Raw genomic sequence first — 21320 nt, 5'->3', positions numbered from 1 at the left:
TAACTTTATTGTTACCTCTATTTTCGGACAAGGGAGCTTTATGAAAATGGTTTATCTCATAGACCTATTCCAAGGCAAAAAAGCCTACTAAACTTCAGAAAAAAAGTTAAAGAATTATGAAAAATGAAGTTGGTGCCAATACGTTATATTAACATTCCTCTACATTTGAAAATGCAGTATCAGAACCCTTCCTCCCTTCCTCTTTTCCCAACCTAGAGTTTTCCACACATAAAGAGTACAGCAAGAAATGTTAATTTTTTCAGATACACTGGCTCAATTTGTATTTCATGTTAGAGATTAATTCAGTTTAAATTAACCTAAATAAACTCATTTAATTTTATACCTTTCCCACATATATCTAAAATAGCTTAATTCCAATCCCTGTAAGAAAGATTAGCCAATGTTTTTGTATTTCACACACAAATCTACCATATTTTCCTACAATAGTACCTTATTTGGATCCAAATGCATTCTCTCTTTCTGTTTATGGTTATGTTTGTTTAAATAATTTGCAAGACTATTTATTTATATAGTATAAAGGATTATTAGTCACTGAAATAAAGATTTGAAAGTTACCAAATTTAAAGCTGATATACATAAGGTTTCTTTTTGAAGGAATATGATGAAATAACTCAGTTGGTTATCACCAATATGCAATGGATGAAAGGACAGCATGAAACTGGAAATCTAATAAATATAATCATGTTCTTCTGAGAATAGGAAAAGATAGGTTTTTCAACATTCATTTGGTTAAACTGGCAAATTTTCCAATTAATCTCCATCGAAAAAGGGTAATGAATTAGAAGAAAGAGTGTAGAAAAATAGAAAGTGACAGTCTAGAAACAGGAGCCTATCAACTATATTATTTCTATCCCATGCATACAATAGGTTCAATTTCTAAATACTATATTGTGAAAACCACAATGTTTTCTTTTAAAAAGATTAAATTAATGACCCATCAGACAAAAAAATAACAAACACCTACAATCCCCCCAGAACACCTTGTTAAAACAAACTGAAATAAACATTTGCAACATTATAGTATTCTATCTTTAAAAGTTTATAAGTTTGAGCCTGGCTATACTAATGACAGAGCTACTAATATGATTTTGCGAAGACTCTAGAGATAAATATTCCTCAATAACATATACCTAATTCACCTGTATAATACATTCAGAGACTAAACATCTTTAAGTGAAAATCTAATATTCCAAACATGGTTAACTGATTTGGTCCCAAAGTAGATCCCACCAGTAAACATTTGTAGAAATAAGGGAGTACTGATATAAATGTTTAAAATAAACCTACTATTTTAAACAGAAATCAAAAGTAATAAAAATAAGAGCCTAGCAACCCCACATGAAGTCACCATTGTAGAAGAGCAACCTTGGGCTGGCTTTCTGTAATTCGAGCAATCTTGGGCTCATTTGCTATAACTTGGGTGCCATAAAAGCAAGCATGTTATATCTAAAACCAATGAATTATTTTAAATACATCTTAAACATCTGATACATGTTATTAATTTCAATTGAACTATTTATACTGATTTTAATAATGAAATTATGGGAAAGGAGAAACTTTGCTTTTAATGAATCAGTAATCAAATCTAGAAGTATTTCAAACTTGTACACAGGGAATTAGGAAGCTATGAGCATGCAAATCTCCATAAAATAAATAGACCAAGTATTAATATTTCCTAAGATTTTTTTCACAACTTTTGATTTTCATTTGGCCCATCATAGAAGATTTTTGGATCTGTAATATCATTCTTTCAAAGTAGGTCAGATCAAGAAACATATTACAAGAACTGCTGGAACAATACTGCTGTCAAGTATAACATAGTTTTGAAGACCTGCCAGAATTTCCCTCCCCCCCCCCCCCGCCCCACTGTCCAGAATCAAGGTACGCTTATTTTTAATCTCTTTCTCATGGCCCCTCCTTTCCTAGGTGTGAGTTATCTTCTTCTTTAATATCTTCCTTCCTTCATCAATATTATCTACAATCCTCTACATACAATGATTTTGGCATGATACTTTCCAATAGTAATGTTTATGACAAATTTAAGTTTCCAAGTAAAGAACTCCACTTAAACATATGGAAAAGAACTGCAGTTAAATATTTATTGCCTTTATTTGATTTCTATCCTGCCTTTCATTCAAGATTTCAGAGTGGAAAATATTGTGGGAAGTCTTCCCCCAAAATAATCCAGTGAGCTTCTGTAGCTGAAGATAGACCTTCATTTTACTGTTCAAATATCTTAACCATTATGCCACTGGCTCTATTTGATTTGATTTGAATTGTAGATAAACATTCCCTTAGTTAAGAAGAAATGTTACAAATTATTTTTGTACTGTTTACTGCTGTGACGTGGCTTGAAAGGCGTGGTAGGGGAAGGATACTGTAAAATTTCCATTCCTACCCCACTCCAGGGGAAGGTTACTGCAAAATCCCCATTCCCTCTGGATCAGATGGGACTTGGGAGGGAAAAAATAGATGGGGGCAGAGCCAGAGATGGTATTTACCGGTCCTCCGAACTACTCAAAATTTCTGCTTCCGGTTCTCCAGAACTGGTCAAAACTTGCTGAATACCACCTCTGATAGCAAGTAGTATGGAAAAAGAGGTGCAGTGCTTTCTGTTTTCCTTTAAACAATTTTAAATGTGTGAAACATTTAAAAGTGATGGAGGAGAAAGTAAAGTGACATGGGAGATAAAAATAGTATTTCCAAACATTTTGTAAATCTGACTTGTCACGCTGTATATAACTTTAATGGAAGGGGCAGCTGCAATTTGTCGCATTTCTGCTTAAATGTTTTTAAAAAATATCTTACAATAAAAATTTGATAAAAGCAGATTTTTGATGCAGATTCGTATCTGCAGGTTCATAACTATTTTAATCCAATAGTTCTGACACTTTGCTTTGCCAAAATTTAAAAGGAGAAAAGAAAACAAACTTAAAACTTGCTAAAATAAAACCCTATAATCATGTAAAGTGGCATTCAAAAAAGGCATTATTTTCCTCCTCCACTATGCTTTTAAATAGATTCTACAAACTTCTATGTTAAACCACCTATACTAATAAGAATAAGGATGTGATGCATGTTTATCTGGTATAAAATTTCATCAGTTCACCATGTCAACCAAGAGATATAAAAAGATCAAGAATGATGATTCTTTCCAGTATATCACTGTTCCTCAACACTTGAGCCATAGCCTAGAACTAACATAATGCAGGCAGCTTCTTAGTAGTTCCCAAAGCAAGAATATATTTTATTTCAATTTAGAAACACAAGATTCAGAAACACAAGATCTATAATACTGTAACTTCTTTTTCTTCTACATTAAAAAAAAGACTACATATGCACTGAAGCCATGTGTGCTTTGCTAGGCTCACATGAGATCTGAACCATTATTTTAGGATTATCCCAGTCAGAATATATTTTGAGACAAATCATCAGGCCTAATTCACAGCCAAATCTACAGTGTGGGAAATCCCAGTTGGAGAAAAAAAAAAGTATGGAATGACAAGAGATTTAGTAGCAAGCTTTGTTTGCATACCATTGTGTGAGATGGAGCTGGCAAACCAGTCTTTTTCCTTCAAAGAGATTCTGATAAATATAATTATAGACCAAGATACGATTAAGAAACCAGTGCAATCAAACACTGAGAACTAATCTATGGCTATATATTTATAGTATACCTATGTTCAGTGTTTCCACTTTAAGGTGCTATTTTTTTTTTTTAAAAAAAAGCTTAGATTACAATTATTCTAGTTGAAATGTGCTATAATAAATGTGTAACCATAAATTTATTTAGAATATTTGAGACAAAGTAATCTAAGTCAGGTTACAAATATATTGTTTTAAATACTGTGTAAGCATAATGTGAAATTAGGTCTTATTTCAGAAAAATTTGCAGTGGAAAACAACAGAAGCATTAAGAGATCTAAAATTGGAAAATTGTCAGTTTGTTCCAATTTTTAACTATTCAGGTAGCATGTATATCAAGAGCCTTTTTTTCAGGCAGCCACTGTGTTGGAAATCTTTTTGTCTGCCAGTTAAATCACCCAGCAACCTATTATACTAGCAAAAAGCACCTACGTATCCAGAATCAACATGCTACAGCTGCACTTAATCGAGCCGCAAAACAAGCTCAAGTGGATGGAAAATGTGATATGCTTCACCGCAGCTGAATGGCTGGGACAATGAACAAAGAATAATGGGAAATAACTGTTCTTTGTGGGAGAAGACAACAAAGAATGACACATTTTCTCCTACACAAGCATGCATAGTAAAAGCAAAAAAATTCATGTATTATCTGAATATCCAAATATATGCTCCAACAGATATGAAATCTCCTTTGAATCTTCACATACAGTTTGATTGACATTCATAAATGATTTGCTTTTGCCTTTATTCTGTGACCCCCCCCCCCCCCGAATTTTGCCTAGCTTGGTGTACTTCCCATTTAGGTTCTAAGCAAACCATTGTAATTTTGAAGCCTAGGTCAGCCAAGTGCTGCCACCTGCTGACACTTAATAGTTTGACAATGGGCCATGAGTCGATGTGTACTCTTAGTGACCACCTATAAACTTCTTCTCCAGGATGGTCTGTACCCAATATGCCCTTTCAGAGCTTTCAATGATGCACTCATTGCCACTATAATCAAGTCCATGTACCTTGCAGCTGCATGTCTTCTATTTACTTCCTTCTTTCCTGTCTCTTTAGAATTCTCAAGAAAGATTAGTCTTCACATGTGTCTGAAATAGGATAATTGAGCCTGGACATGTTTGACTCAACTGGGTTTTAAGGCTCTACCACAAGAGACTTTGGCATTTTTCTTGACTGCTATTTTCTTGACTGTTAACAGTTAATCCAAAAAGACACAGGCTCTCCACCACTTCAATATTTTTATTGTCAGTTCTGGTTACTTTACCGGTTATTAGTTTGATTTTCTTTATGTTTAATCTCAGTCCCACTTCTTTTCATTGTGCTCCTTGAATTTCATTTCCAGACCTTCCAAATCCTTTATATTTTTAGCTATTAAAATACTGTCCTCACTATTTTTACTCCTTTCCCAATCTGAAAACAGTCTGTTTCACCATGTTTATTACAGATTGTGATTTCCTATTTTGTGTACAGATTTTGCACAAGGACAATGCAGTGTTCTAAGATTCCCATTTTCCTAAGCACAGATCTTTTGTTCTATAGTTTCACATGATCAACACAATTTAAGGTCATTCTATAATCAATGAAGTACATATGGATATTCCTTAACATTTTCTAAAATCAGCTAGCATCTTTCTTTCCATGTAGGATTCTAATTTCTGTAGGATGATCCTAAGCATTATTTTGCTAGTAATTGAGATTTGGGATATTGTACAATAGTTTCTGCAGTTTCTTAAATTTTCCAGTTTTGTTGGCATAGATTATAACAATTACAGATTATGAGTCCATTGCTTGCCATAGGGCTAATATCAGTTCATCTTCTAGTAGTAGTAATTCTTATAAATAGGAATTCTAATCAAAAATCAGAAGTTATTTTTTTGATAACAATTAAAATGTGTTAGTTTAAAACGGTACTTCCAGTTCTTTTCAATTTTTGTAAATCGGGAATATCTTCTAATGTAACATGTTAACATTCTATACTGTAGAAAATTACAGTGTATTCAATCCATCTGCGTTTGATCAACTGTGAATCTATTATTATCTATTTATTAGCATCCTTTAGCATACCAATTCAAAGTTGGAACCTCCTGAGTTTGGAAATCTTTTGAAAGATTTTCTTTTTCCATTTTCAATATCTTTACAGATGTCATGAGAATACTGCTTCTTATTTTTTCTAACAGCTCTCTAAAAGTTCTTCTAAGAACTCTCTCTTGGGATGTAGACAACATAGACAACATTCTAGACAACATTCACCATTTGTTCTGATATCTATTTTTTTTTGTTTCTTGTTCTTTGGCAATCTTCACATTCTTCCTTAATAATTTTAAAAATTTCATTCCACGGTTCTTCTGGTTCTCTATTTAACAAAGTTCAGAACTTCAAAATAATTTCCAATGTTATCTTTGAAAATTGTGATTATATGTTCAAAATCATATCATGGAAACTGGTTAGTTCTGTTCTCCCACTTTGACTTTGACTCTCATTTGACAATCTTGACTTGGAATGTAAGTGCAAGGAGATTGTAAGCTTTTTGTATGCTGTACCACAGACACCCCTGTGCCATTCTACCTCTTTGTACCAACAATATATTCAATTTGATTTCTATATACTCCATCTGGTCATATCAGGTACATAGCTATGGTTTGGCTTCTTTGAAGGTACTGTAGTGTCTGCAATAAATAAATAATTGGATTGACAAAAACTAATACATCATGCTGTGCTTCATTTCTATTTCTCTAGATATACAGATATATTGATAGATATACAGAAAGATATATCTCCATTTTAAGAACAATATTCTTAGGACTTTCAAAGGAGTAGCAATATTAGTCCACTAAATAGGAATTAGATTAGTAACACCACCTCCCTCCCACCCCCCAAATATAAATACAGTGGGATTATGCCTTTGTCATCTATAATTTGCTGCATTAAATTTATAAATCAAAATATAAAATCATACTTTTATACAAATTTTTATTTTAGCTTTGGTTATTGGGCAATTCCAATGAATGCCAATAATACATATAATTTTATCCCACAACACTACAAAAGTAGAAAAAAATCACATGCAACTACATTTTCCTCACTGAACAAAATACTTAAGTTTTGTTTCAAAGTTATAAAAATATATATTTGACATCTCAGTGAGTTGTGATTGGTCAGGTTCATGTGACAAAACCCACTTTTGATCCTTGGATCTGAGTTTGGAGAATCTAACAATTTACTAATTTACTAATACTAAAATAGAAACTGGTGATCAACTTTTTCAAAAGCACATTGAAAAACAACATAGAATTATAACACTGGACAAAACCTATAATGTCTCGAGAGAAAGGATAGAGCCATGGTGGCGCAGTGTTTAGAGAATGCAATACTGCAGGCTACTTCTGCTGACTGCTGGCTGCCACAAATTCAGCAGTTTGATTCCTACTAGCTCAAGGTTGACTCAGCTTCCATCCTTCCGAGGTCGGTAAAATGAGGACTCAGATGGTTGGGGACAATATGCTGACTCTGTAAACTACTTATATTTATATACCGCTTCACAGTGCTTTCTAAGTGTTATTGCTATTTTTGGTATCTAGTGAGCCCTTTTAAATGTGGCTAGTAAAATTTAAGTGGTCTAAAACAGGCAGTAAAAGCCCACTACTAGTCAGAAATAACTAACTCTGAAATTCTAAACAGAAACAGTATGTTCAGTGGGATTTAACTCCCAACCAGAGTAAATTGCAACCTTAAACATTAAAACAAACTATATATTACAACAGAGAAAAAAGTTCAAAGAAATACAAAAAGGAGAAAAAATGAACACATTATGCCAGCAATCTAAATCTATAATTAATGTCATATATGTTCCTTCTTTTATTGTTCTGCTATTGCTTTGGATATATTTTGTTGTAATTTCACTTTCCATGTAATCATACAACAAATAGCTTTGGAATGTTTTGAGAAACTTCACTGACATTTCTGCTTTGTTATTTTCCTGGAAATAGATCAGCAAAGCTCCTCCTTCCCTTACTGATCCTTTTTTTCTTCAGGAATATGTTCAGTTAATGAGCTACCAAATTAATAATGAATCTGTTTTTGTAATCTAAAAAATCCTCGTGAGGAACTACACGATACCAAAATAGCAACAATTAATTTTAACGAGGAATTTTGACATATTTGAATATAAATAAAAACAGCCAAAATATATTATTAGCAAACACCACTACAATATGAAAGCATTGTAAATAAAATATTTTGAAATTATGTGTACACGATGTTATTTTAAAATAGCACTTACAAAGCATTGTTGAGATAACAAGATATGTTGCAATAAAACTGAAATTACTGAAATTACTAAGAAGTGAACACATCCTGCAATTTTATTATTAAAAAAAGAACAGAAGTTTGGAAACAAGCAATATAACTTCAGAAGTATGTACTAGCTGTTGCAACATTGTTCTTATAAATTATGTGTTCTTTCTGAACTATCACTGTTTACTGCATCTCCAAAGAGAGTGAAAAGTCATGTTTGGAAGAATTAGATATAAGAGGATCCTTGCATTCTCAAATATGAATACGAATAATGAAGAATATTTATAGCTCATGGTTTAAATGAGGGGTCCTTGGTGCTTTTTGAACTTTTCAAAAACATTTCATTACCCAAACTAGGTAACATCATCAGTGCTAGACCTAGCTTGGGTAATGAAATGTTTGCAAGAAAACAACCAAGCTCAGAAAGCACCAAGGATCCCTCAATATGAACAATGAACAAAATAAAGAATTTAACTGAAAAATTAAAATGGTTTCAAATGATATTTGAGCTATCCATTTATATTATTACTGAGCCCAAAACAGCTTTGTTCTGAATACGCTTTACTCAATCCACAAGAAAACAGAAGAAAATGCTCTCCATATCCACAACTAGCTTGACTTCTTATTGCAATAAAAATTGGTTATGCTTCAAGAAACATGTAATTTGCACAGGATAAAAAGATTGTGCAGAGATGTTTATCAAAGTGCACTTGCAAACATTGTGCTGTACAAAACATTATCAGAACATATTCCAGTGATTTCTATCTCCTTCATTTGACAAAATATATATCATAAGAATAGAAAGTATCCAATTGTCATAGAATGAAATGGGATTTCTGTCTCTAGGCATTCAAAGCTCTTCAGAGAAGGCCAAGGTCTTTGAATTGTTATCTGTTGATATAAAAAGCAAAAGTCATAAAATTCATTTTAGTTCTATCCTAATGGTATCAGTGTTATTTGAAATGCAATTTGTATAATTCTTAATTAAGATTATACTAAATATAAATTCATCAGAATAGTTTCTGAATTACTTCCAAATTTGTATTCAATTTATTTATACTGTTATTTTTTTTTTACTTCGTAGACTGAGAAGAATAATGTATTTAGATTGCTTTCCCTAATTTGGGAATCTTCTAGTTTTATGAATTGAAATTCTCAGAATTCTGTGCCAAAATGACCATTGCTGAGCATTCTGAGACTTGAAGTCCACACATATGCAGCATACCAAAATCAAGCAAAGATATTTTGGACCAAAAAGGCTCTATTTTTGTATGATAAAATTACCTCAGATATTTGGATAAGCAAAGAGGTGGAGAAGCATATATAGACAATCCTTACATCATCAAAAAAGTTATAATTAATGTGCCTATTTATACTTTGTACTGCTTTTTTAGGTTTACTCAAGATGCTCTCAAGAGCAACTACCAGGTAGCAAGTCATAAACTAACTTAAGCAGTTTATGTGTTAGATGGTTTGAAGACTCTGTATTACTGCAGATTTGAGACCAGTATGCCTACAAATGAGTTGTAGGAGAACAATGGCAAGAAAGAGTGTGTCTCTATCTCCTGCTCAAAAGTAGCATAGAGACATCTAGTTAACCATTTTGAAAAATAAAAAAGGTGAACCTTGAACTGATGTTCTTATAAGATAGAAAATGGAGAGAACAAAAGAATATAAGAAGTTTAATCTTTATTTCACTGACTGTAGCAAGTCCTGGCTGATTCCTGCTATATGCAGTTAGATTTTGTCAGAAAGAGGTCATATTAAAGCTAATGAATGTACTAGAACACCTGATTATTTTTCAGTGCCACTGTAATGTTGAACAGTCGCTAAATGAACTGTTGCAAGTTTAGATCTACCATACATAGTATAAGAATGGCAATATAGAAAGAGAAGACAGCTATAATCAAAACTGCAAATTCAAAGACTAAAAATTTGAGAAAATGGGCTGTAGGAAAAGTGAAAAAAAAAGGATGGAGACTAAGGTGTGCAAGATGCACCAGTTGTTCCATCCTGGATCAAACAATGCACAAGACATGCCGTATAAACCTATAAAGGCCTATCAAAGTACAAAAAAGACATTATAAAATATTATAAGAAATTATGTATATCAACAGACCAATGGCCATCTTGTACGTAATCTTATATCTGATCAAAACTAGATACAATCTCTGAAAGTTAAACATACTTTTCTTTTTGATCTCAAAATTTGTATTCAAGGGAATATTGTCTGAAAATGAGCATAATGGATTGATATACTTACTTTCCATTAATATGAAGACACATTTCCCTTTAATTATAAATGTGCTTTGCAAATGTGAATTTATCTTTTTTCACATTTCCAATATATAAACCTAATATTTCCCAAAACTTTTTGGAATACGGAATTTACAACACTAACCCATACTTGATTAAAACACACACACTTTTTTCAAGTCAGCCTTGACTCTTGAGAACTGCCTGGAGAAATACTTGTGTCAGACCTGCAGTCATATTCCTTTTAGGATTTTTGGCCTGCCACACTCTCTCTCATTTTACTATGCTGTTTCATTAGTGGGGTAATTGGGAGGGGGAATAGTAAGGAGTACAATTGTAGAATGTGTTGTTGTCAAAATAAAACATTCCTTTCTAGAAGCCCAAGGTCATTCTTTGTCTCTGTACCTCTGCACCTGACTGGAACTAGATGGGTGAAAATGCCAGTGTGGCAGAGAAAGTTTGGACCATGTGATGGACTTGTGGGTGTGGGGACAAGATCATGAACTTTCAACTGGATGGGAACCCCAGGAAGCTTTCAGATTCAGGTTTCCCATAGATGTGCCAACATATCTCTCTTATTAAATTGGAACTTTGAGGAAAGCTCTGCCTTGGACTCTGATTTAATTCTGGATGATATTTGGAACGCTGACAACTTGTAGACTTCTTAGCAATATTTTCAGTAGTTTAAGATTGCTTCTTCCTAGGGCTGAGAGAGTAACTGTCCCAAAATTTCCCAGCCAGCTTTGTGCACAGTCTCTACTACACCAAACTGGCTCTCGTATACATACTATTATGTACTACAATACACTAAATTATATTGTACTTTGTTTCACTTGTGAATCTTGCTTTATTAGACTCTATCAGGTATTTTATTTTTAACAAAATGCATATCATTTTGAATCTCATATGCCTTTTGCTATCAAATATTTACCAAAAAAGGAATAAGAGAAACTATTCAAAGAACTCTATCATCCAATTTTTAAAAAAAACTAATGTTCATTATCACAAACTGGCTTTATTGATTAAAAAGATAAATGGATCATTAAAAAGAATCACACTTACCATTCTGCAACTGGCTTGGCAATAGTTTCAAAAATATCATCTTGTTTTGATTCCTGATCAAATACTTTCTGAAATCTGCAAATTATAAATAATTAGTCATGCAAAATCTTCAACAATACTTGATTCATTTTCTTTTTTTTATTTAAAAGTAAATCAATGTTTACTGTTGACATCATTGCTTTACATAATCCTGAACAATTTTCTCCTGTAGCTTTTTCCACACTACATTATTGTGCTACTGAATCCACAAAGGACTTTAAACACTACTGCTTACAAAATATATACAATAAAATATTGTGATAAAATGTTACTGCTAAGAAAAAGCAAACATACTTTACTTCTGTCATGGGGATCAACATTTCCAAGGGCCCACACATGAGCATGTTTAAGAAACACTAAAATAAAACAGAATATATAAACACTGCAAACTATTTTCAGTTTTCTTTTCTGGAAGAGAAAAGCAACATCAAGGAACTTACTTAACAGCGAGTCAAATACTTTAAAAGTCTTATGCCTTATTTCCATAAACTAAGATCAATAAATTATTAATGTTTTAGCATCTCTATAAAACCTTCTTAATACATGTTTATCTCTCTCTCTGCTCTCCCACCATTAAAAGAACCTATTTTGTTCAAGTGCAAATGACTTAAAAGCATTCTGTTGATCCATTACAATGGACAATAGAGTATTGTGCTACATTAAAGACTAACTGATTTTATTTAATCACTAGGCACCTGTAGCTCCTATTCCACTTCATTAGAAGTGCTGAAAAAGATTTTTTTTATTTAGTTGGGAAGGTGAGAGAGAACAGGGAAAGAGGAATAGATGATGATGCTTATATTAAAATTTGGGCCATCGATATGATGTTCACAGAACCTTTTTCCTTACATGTAAAACAAATGAAAATAAAATCAAAATTAATTTTCTTTTCTAGGAGGAAAGAATGAGACATATATCTCTTCTTTCCTGCTATAGAACCAAGTGAAACTTTTCACTGACAATAGTAATGAAATGGGGGGGAGGGGAGGGGGATATGGAGGGGAAAAAATCTGAATATACAAGTATCACTATGGCATGGAGATATGTGGGCTGCGCAGGAACATCCATGTGCAGGGCATTCAATTAGAAATTGCCTTCCTTCAATTAGAAATTGCCATATTTAAGGCCATGGAACTATGTGTTTTAGGTCAAGGATCTCCTTTAAAACTTGAACATTGGGCACTATCTAATAAAATGAAATTCAATGGTGAAAAGAGTAAGGTTCTACATTTAGGCAACAAAAATGAAATGCACAGGTATAGTATAGGTGGTACCTTGCTCAACAGTAGTAACTGTGAAAGGGATCTTGGAGTCCTAGTGGACAACCATTTAAATATGAGCCAGCAGTGTGCAGCAGTTGCCAAAAAGCCAACACAGTTCTAGGCTGCATAAACAGAGGGATAGAATCAAGATCACGTGAAGTGTTAATACCAATTTAAAATGCATTGATAAGGCCACACTTGGAGTACTGCATTCAGTTTTGGTCCCACGATGTAGAAAAGATGTGGAGACTCTAGAAAGAGTGCAGAGAGAGCAACAAAGATGATTAGGGGACTGGAGACTAAAACATATGAAGAATGGTTGTAGGAACTGGGTATGTCTAGTTTAATAGAAAGGACTAGGGGAAACATGATGGTAGTGTTCCAATATTTCAGGGGTTGCCACAAAGAAGAAGGAGTCAAACTATTTTCCAAGGCACCTGAGGGTAGAACAAGAAGCAATGGGTGGAAACTAATCAAGGAGAGAAGCAACTTAGAACTGAGGAGAAATTTCCTGACCGTCAGAACAATTAATCAGTGGAATAGCTTGCCTCCAGAAGTTGTGAATGCCCCAACACTGGAAGTCTTTAAGAAGATGTTGGATAGCCATTTGTCTGAAATGGTATAGGGTTTCCTGCCTAGGCAGTGGGTTGGACTAGAAGACCTCCAAGATCCCTTCCAACTCTGCTATTGTATTATTATATTAAAATTTAATCTCCCCCCCCCCCCTGCGTCCTGCTAATCTTCAGAAAACTGCTGAAAACTTATTTTATTACTTTTTTCAACCCAGGGTTATGTTTCCAAATATTGAGTAGATTTTGATTGTTTTTGATCATGACCCTCTCTTTAGTATTATTATAATTCACTGGTTTGTGTATGTGTGTGTGTGTGTCAAAGTAATGTACTTCTGTTTGCTTTTCATCCCAATTACCGGTACCTATTAGGGAATTATAAGTCATCCATATTTTTATGGGCTACATACATATATACATACATACATGCACAGAAAAAGTTATGCACCAGCTGATTAAAAGTTCATTTCTAAGCTACTAATATTGATGCCTCATACTTTAAAAATTAGTATTTAATATTAACAAAACAGACCTTCTGCTTGTTCTCACCTCCCTTATCCCTAAATTTTATTTGAATGTTTTCTACTTCCTCTTCCTGTGAGGGGTTGTCTGCTCTTTTCAAAATTAGTTGTACCCATTTAGAAAGCTCTCCCACCCCCTGTCATTCATCCATTTCCCATTACCTCAGAATTGTACTCATAGGCATTCAAGCTGGTCTTCCAGCTGCCTGGCTAACTGCCACACCCTGGTATTTTCACATAAGCATTTACATCTAGAGGCAGCCTCGCCCTATCCAGTCTTTTGAGCTTACAAAAGCAAATGTTAAGCAGAGTGGGAAAGGAGTGTATGTAGCAGGAAAGGTGAATGCTGGGAAGCAGAGATTGGGAGCTATTATAATGAGGCAAATAGACTTATCTTGGTAGGATTCATGCCTGAGTTTTGCTGGGAGCCCAGTAGCAACTAGAAGAGGAACAACCACACTGAAATAGCACCTCATCCTAATTAATGTAAGAATGTTTGGACAAAGGCAAAAACTGTATGTTATTTTGTAAAGTCTTTGAGACTTTAGTTTGAATTAAATATAGTAAGAAAATAAGTATTAAAGGACTATTACAGACATACTTATGTGGCAACAACACCTTGCAAAACCCAAAAGGGTGGAGTTGACCTAGAAAATGATAAATAGCCTGTTGTTGGGGAAGCTGATTGTTGCAATCAAATATTTTGTACAGGTTTGCTATGCTTGTGGTGTCTCCAGTCCTTGAACATCAAAGAACTTCACACCCAGTGCAAGAGAATTCTGGGAAGGAAAGCAGCATAATAAAGAAAAAATGTGTTCCGACAGTAATTTCCATACTACTGTTATATATACAAAGCGGGCTACAAATAAACACATTTCATATCCAAATCCATCAAGTTTATTTTCCAATAAAGGTACATTGGATTAAAAGATAGCTTTTCACAATCTTTTCTGTTTTGTCAAAACCATAAGGACAAGGACAATCTGAATGTAGTTACTTTAAGAAAAAAAGTTTTAAATGCTGTAACAGAAATCTTATAAAGGAACTTTATGGTATCTTTTAAGAAAGATGTTAAACGTTTATTGTTGGGTATGTAGCACTATTTGGAACATATTTATAGGAAGGCAACATAGTCAAAAGCATGTCCTGTAAGAAAAAAATTAAAGGAATTGAACATCTGAAGAAAGTAGTCTTCAGAAAAGTCAAGTAGGATGTTAGCCATTAACAAATATCTGAAGGGCTACTATGGATTTATGAAAGAGAAAAATGGTTTTCAGTTGATACTTCTCAGAAGTACCTAATACTTGTCAGAAATCAGATATATCTCCTGTAATTTATATCAAAATTGAGAAAACAGTTCATTTCTGACAGGAGGATAGACTACACCACTAAACAGTTTACAACTGAAGCAGAGTCCATACTTTCACTTGTAAGTTATATAAAGCGCATCAGCATCAGTGGCAGGTTCCAAAAATTTTTTACTACCGGTTAGTGGCCATGGCTAGGTGGGGAGGCATGTGACTGAGTAGATGTGGCTAACTGGATGCCACTCACGCACACTCAGTCACATGAGCCCCCATCAAGTCACGCCCACCAAAATGGTGGCAAAAATATTTGACAAGTGAGGGAGTGCCAGGCCAGGGCTCTTTGCTGTCTCCTGGACAGCATTGGGGGCGAGCCAAGCAGCCTGCTCTTGAAGTGGCGTATGTGGCCCTGGGCTCTTGCTCCGTCTGCCCGGGACAACCAGCATTGAAGCAAAGTGTCCTGGCGTGCCTTTGAGCTGAGCCCTCGGGATTCCTGGAGTGACCCGTGTGCTCAGCTGGCTCCAGCGGCGCAACAGCCAACCACCCATCGCCAGGGAGACCCACCAGCACCACCAGATGCCTCCCGGTGCAGGTGAGACATGATTGGCCAGGCAGGGAGAACACGAGGCTTCAGGCCAGGAGCGGGCTAGAACGGCTGCCCCACCAAGAGGAGTACTTCGTTCAACCTTTGGCTGGAAAAGGCCCGTTGCCTCCAAAGGTTCCTGGTTGGTGGGACTGCCTGAACAGCTGGTTGGCGCGGACAAAGACTGGCTCCCCTCTGTAACACGCGGGAGGCTCCCCACAGTTCCTCAGCTCATCTGGGCTGCAGCGGAGCCCACTGCCCTGAGCCAGCTGACAGAGGCTCCGCAGGATGTGGCTGGGAGCATGCTAACCTTGCCGTCCCCTCCTCCACTGCTCTCTTCTTCCGCCACCACTCTCTCCAGCATGTTAAGCTTGCTGGGCTGCAACGGCAGTGGATTCAGGAGATGCTGGCCAATGGGGAGAGGGGACTAGGCTAGCGTGAATGCTGCTTACCTATGTGTAGGCAGGAGGAGGCAGTTCTGTGGATGCATGTGGCGAAGGCAGGGCAAGCATCTGAACAGACCAGTTCAGGGATGTAGCCAGCCAGCTGTCACTACCGGTTTGGTGACCCAAGCCCAATCATTACTACCATTTCACTCGAACCAGGAGCAACCCACCTCTGATCAGCATGTGATGCCACCCTTTTTTGCATTGGTTATTAAGTGAACACCATAAACATAAAGCAAATGCTACAGCTATTATGCAAACCATTGTTTGCTATGGCGTGGTTTTTGCCAAAAACAATAAGTAAACATTGGTTTTCAGCAAAAACAATATAAATTGCGGTCAAATGACTGCAGCGGGCGGGAGGGGAGGCTACAAACAACTGTGCATGCAAACCATTGCAAGTACCGAAATTATGATCATGGTGACGATGGGTGGGGTAGACATTGGAACTTCAAATCTGGGTCATAAGTCATATTTTTGGAGTCCAGCCATAAGTTGAAGATTACTTGTGATTATTTTTTTAATTCATTCAGAAGTAGAAATGTGATTTAATTGATTTTCCTGTTATAAACAACATAAATATGTAATATTCACTATTTATGTAAAATGGTTTGGTGAGATATCAACTTTGTACTTAGAGTGAAATTTAAACTACATAACATTTGAAGGTTTTAGAAATGTAAAACAATATTTTAAACATTCATAAATAAAAACAGCAAGAGTCATTTTGAAATGAGATGGGTGGCAAATAAATTTAACAAATAAATAAAATTGGAAATGTATGATAAAATGGTTAAACATTTTATAATAATGTGCAAACAACCAAAGTATTAAAGTTACTTACTTAAACTTATAGCTTTCTCGTTTGTTATTGACAAATCCATCCGACAAATCACGTGGTACAATAATTTCCAGACCAAATCCTGATGTCTCATTTTCATCAACTGAATATATCTGCAAAATACATGTAACCTTTTGAAAATATTTCTATTAATTAATGTAAACATTCCATGATTTAGCCACGTTTCAATAGAATAATTATAATAGGACTAGATTAGCAAGCAATTCTCCTAAACAAGTGTACAAGAGATCTAACTCTAGGTAAAATAACGCTAAAATATGGGAATGAGTTAAATGCATACTATTCCATATACTTTACAGTAAAATAGCTAATTTGAAATTTAGTATAAGTAATCACTGCATTTCACTAGTATATAGTTTTGAATAAAGTCTATGAATAAGATTCCAAGTTTTATTTTCTTTAGACTCAGTTTAAATTAAGTAGGGCAAGCAATTCTGAATGTAAGGCTGAAGAAAAGTTAAATAACAAAGCTGCCCACCTATCAAAGTTATAGCAATCAAAATAATTCCATTTCATCACATTTCAGAATCCCAGCCATTAATTCACTGCAGCAAAATGAGTACAGCCTCTCAACATTTAAACAATTTCTAAATAAATAACCTCTTTCACTTTGCTTTCAGTTGGGAAATAATTGTAGCAGGTACTCTATTGTCAGTTTTAGCTGATTTTTTTTAAAAAAAATATTCTTTGAAGAGTTTGCTCATGATACCAGAGTAGAAAGAGAGATTAAAAAAGAATTACGTTATAATATGGACATCTGAGCTTGCCTGCAGCCAGCTTCAAATTTAGCCATGCATTTTCCAAAACAGCCAGGTCCTTCTCTTCTTGGGGAAGAGCTACCCAAGTCCTGCGTTGGGTCCAGTTTACTTTCTCCACTCCACCATCCACAAAAAGCCTTCTCTCATCTCATCCATCACCTTCGAGCAAGGTGCACTCTATTCAAATACTTTATTTCTGAATTTTGGACATTTTTAAGTATGGATTTCCTCCTAAGTCATGCTGGTTGGAAAATTCTGGCAGATGAAGTCCACACATCTTAAACATGCCAAACCTAATGAACCCTGCTCTATTCCCCGCTCAGTCTCTCTATCTTTCAAGATTTCGCGGTATCTATGGAGATTCTCATTCATCCTGGTCATGGCTTTTAAAGCACCTTCGGGACAATATTTCGGAGGTTCTGGCCTGGCTCTCACCCACTGTTTTCTCCCTAACACCGTGTCCGGCCCGGCTTGATGGGTTCTGTTCTTCACCTACCCCGAGGGTCTGCCTCTTGCCCAAAGGTTTCACCCGGGCATAAATCTGGATCGTCTGCTTCACCATCTCCGCGAATCAAGTTCTTCGTGGTCAAGAAACAAGCGAGCGGGCGCAAGGCCGGCCCTAGCAACGGTAACCAAGGAACACTACCCGTCGTGCCTTGCGGCATAGCGGCCGATTGAGGAAACACTCCCCGCCCAGCGCACGTGGGAGCTGAGCGTCCTCCGTTAATTAGTTTGAATATTTAAGTTGAGAGAGAAAAAATCTGTGCCGCGTTTGCGGTTTTTTCATTACTTAAAAAAACGTTTCGCTCTTTTTTTTTGTCACAAACAGCATGTGTTGTCATGGAGGGTGGACGTCAATTAAAAAAAAAGATCGATGGACGCTGTGTTAGTGATGGCTAGCTGAAAGTAAGCTCCTTTTAATCATGATGACTCCTAGGTAATGGAATTGGAGGATTTTGGATCAGGAATCGGAGCCCCAAGCTCAGAAGTAGCCTCTGAAAGGAGTCTGTCTGAGCTTCAAATAATATCCTTACTCCGTAGGGATTAAAAGAAATACGGGCGTTTCGTGCTGATTTAAGGAACTATGCATGCCAACTGCATACGTGGAAATCTTGTTCTACTTTCAGGATGATTGCTTATGTCTTGCATATAGCTTCCTTATAGATTTATAGAATAAATCAAAATTGCTTGGGTTCACACAACACCAGACCTACCTCTAATATTTTGCAATGTGTCATTTCATGATCTTTTTCCTACTTAATGTCTTTTTTTATTGTTACTGTGGGGACCATGTTGATTTAAAGGAGCTAATGTTTGTTATGGGGAATTACTTCACCCATCTCTTGTGTTTAGTAGTTTGTGGAACATTAAAATATGTTCTTCAAAAATGCCCTGTATGTAGCAAGTTGGGCATTTTAAAACGAGACTTGTTTGTCTTTTTAACATGAAACATAAGTTTTTATGAAAAAGTTGAGTTGCTCAAATCCCAAATTTGTTAGGAGAGTAGTAACTTTGATTGTCTTCATAATTTGTACCAGAACAAAATAACAGTTGTATCTAAATAGCAGTTTTAATATTAGTAATTATATTACAATATTGCATGTATTTCATATACGGAAAGTACCACATGCTTATATGTTGTATTTCAATATAGTACAGCTTTGATAGTGGTTAAGACATCAGGAAACTGTGGAAGAGTATGAGTTCTAGGCCTACATTAGGCACAAAGATCAGTCACTTTCTCTCAGCCCTGGGAAGAAGGCAATGGTAAACTATTTCCGAAAAACTTTGCCAAGAAAACTGGCCCAGGCAATTGCCAGGAGTTGACACTGATTTGAGAATGTAAAAGAAAAAGAGAAAAAGAGCTAGATGATAAAAATCCTTACAAAAAGAATATGCTTTCTTTTCAGATACAGATCCATATTACAATTATTTATTAAACTTGTATGCCAGCCATCTTGTCAAAGGCGACTCTACCGGCTCATAGATATTGTATAAAATATAGTATAAAACATTAAAACAATAATTAAAAGTAAGCAGGATGGAGAGAGAGCGAGAGAGAGCAAGGGTAAAAGGATGGGAGTGAATGTGACCTGGGGGGGGGGACACATGTTCCAGAGGGGAGGAGCCACAACAGAAAAGGATCTTTTGTGATGATTTTTCAGTATCTCTGATCTGAACTTCAATAATTCTATTTCTACTTACTTCTTGTTCAAGTATCTTCTTGTAGTCTAGATCTGGCAGTCCTTTGATTACCCACCTAGGTAATTTATATATTTATTTCTCAGTTTATTTGCTGCAGTTCTTATATACTTTTCTGAGTACTTCTATGAAGAAAGTATGGAAATGGAATTTGTTTTAATATAATCTTAAATGATTTGAAGATAATTTAACTCCAGTTTATGATAGTCCAACATAATATGGTAAACTATGAACCATGATACAATAACAAATAGTGACTGGTTTTGCATAGTACATAAAACTAAAAATAAATCATGTTTATGCTTCAACATATGCATCAGACCAATCTATTAATGAATTGTTTGGTGAACTATGACATAAAAGTCTGGAGATTCTCAGCCACCCAGGTCATGATTCCCAAAGGTGCTTTTTCAAGAGGCAGCTGGACCATACAAGAGGCTTCTTCAGCTCCTCAGTTTCTTGGATGAGAAGTAAAATGTCTTCAAAGAAAAACCAGAAAGTTCAGTTGCCTCTTGAAAAAGCACCTTTGGGATATGACATAAAAGGAATGGAATGAATTGTGCAATCAATATTCTTGATTTCATTGAACTATACTATCTCAGGCAATTAGGTTACGTAAATTTACATACTACACTAAGTTGTGGCTCAAAGAGCTAAACCAGATTATGATTATGATCTGTGAATCTAAATCCAGAGACCTTTTAAGATAATTTGTGAATTTGCAGGTGTGATAATCTGTTTGTATCCTAGAATGGTATTAAATTTTGAATTAATCCATTTGACTACAAGGATGTCACATTGGAAATTTGCTTCATTGTTTTAAAATCTTAATATTTTATAGAAACATACATACCGTATTTTGATATTTTTCTTAGTACCTCTCCCAAATATTTTCTGAAAGGGCATCATTTATCTGGCCGTGGAAGAAAATCCTCTATTAGCTCATAATCACATAATGTAATGCCCCCTGTTTTAATCTACAAGAGTTTTAATTAGATAATCCTGCCATGACAGTGTTGTACAACTAGATAGGATATTTTAAAAAGATTGAATCCTAAACTCTATTAATTTTTTTTACCAAAATATTCTCTGTATCAGGAAGTTTTATCCCATCTTTCTGTACTAATGACCATTAGTCTTTAATTGCAAACTAGAATCTGCTTTCTTTTATCAAAGATCAAAATATGCCTGGAAAATGTTAAACAGATAGCAGAATCACTTATACATAAGAATATATATTTTTGAAGAGATTTTTTTTTTAAATCCAAGTCAGGATTGATTCTGGATGTGATCATGTATGTGTTTGTGTAGTTTTGTTGATAGCAATTTGCCCTTTGTCGTTCCAAAATTTAATTTAGAATTTACTCTAAAAACTGGTTTCTCATAATTTACTAATGGATATAACATATTTCTTGGTCCATAAAAAGAATGGTTATTCTCTATCAACAAAATGTGGAGGATAACTGGTCTCAAATGTGTAAATTAAGGGCTATG

The 21320-nt window shown here is 35.1% G+C and overlaps 1 protein-coding gene across 2 annotated transcripts in view; it reads right to left on the bottom strand.

The window, feature by feature from the left end:
- Nucleotides 1-18279, bottom strand: part of KIF6 (kinesin family member 6) — a 119542-nt gene extending 101263 nt beyond the window's left edge. Inside the window, exons 1-3 of one of the 2 annotated variants that reach the window (XM_087717912.1) lie at nucleotides 18121-18279; nucleotides 16849-16958; nucleotides 11281-11355 (exon numbers count right to left, since the gene is read on the bottom strand). In XM_087717912.1, the coding sequence (XP_087574038.1) occupies nucleotides 11281-11355; nucleotides 16849-16958; nucleotides 18121-18186 (251 nt within the window). In that variant the 5' untranslated portion in view covers nucleotides 18187-18279. Of the gene's footprint in view, nucleotides 1-11280; nucleotides 11356-16848; nucleotides 16959-17607; nucleotides 17757-18120 lie in introns of those variants that run through there. The other variant, XM_087717913.1, reaches the window with a different exon arrangement.
- Nucleotides 18280-21320: the final 3041 nt, after the last annotated feature.

The sequence above is a fragment of the Thamnophis sirtalis genome, unplaced genomic scaffold, assembly GCF_051295495.1.
Source record: "Thamnophis sirtalis isolate CommonGarterSnake01/CBP01778 unplaced genomic scaffold, rThaSir2_p1.2 scaffold_6, whole genome shotgun sequence".
NCBI classification, from domain to species: Eukaryota; Metazoa; Chordata; class Lepidosauria; order Squamata; family Natricidae; genus Thamnophis; species Thamnophis sirtalis.
The sequence above is the reverse complement of the archived record's forward strand: the minus strand, read 5'-3'. Positions and strand labels throughout refer to the sequence as shown.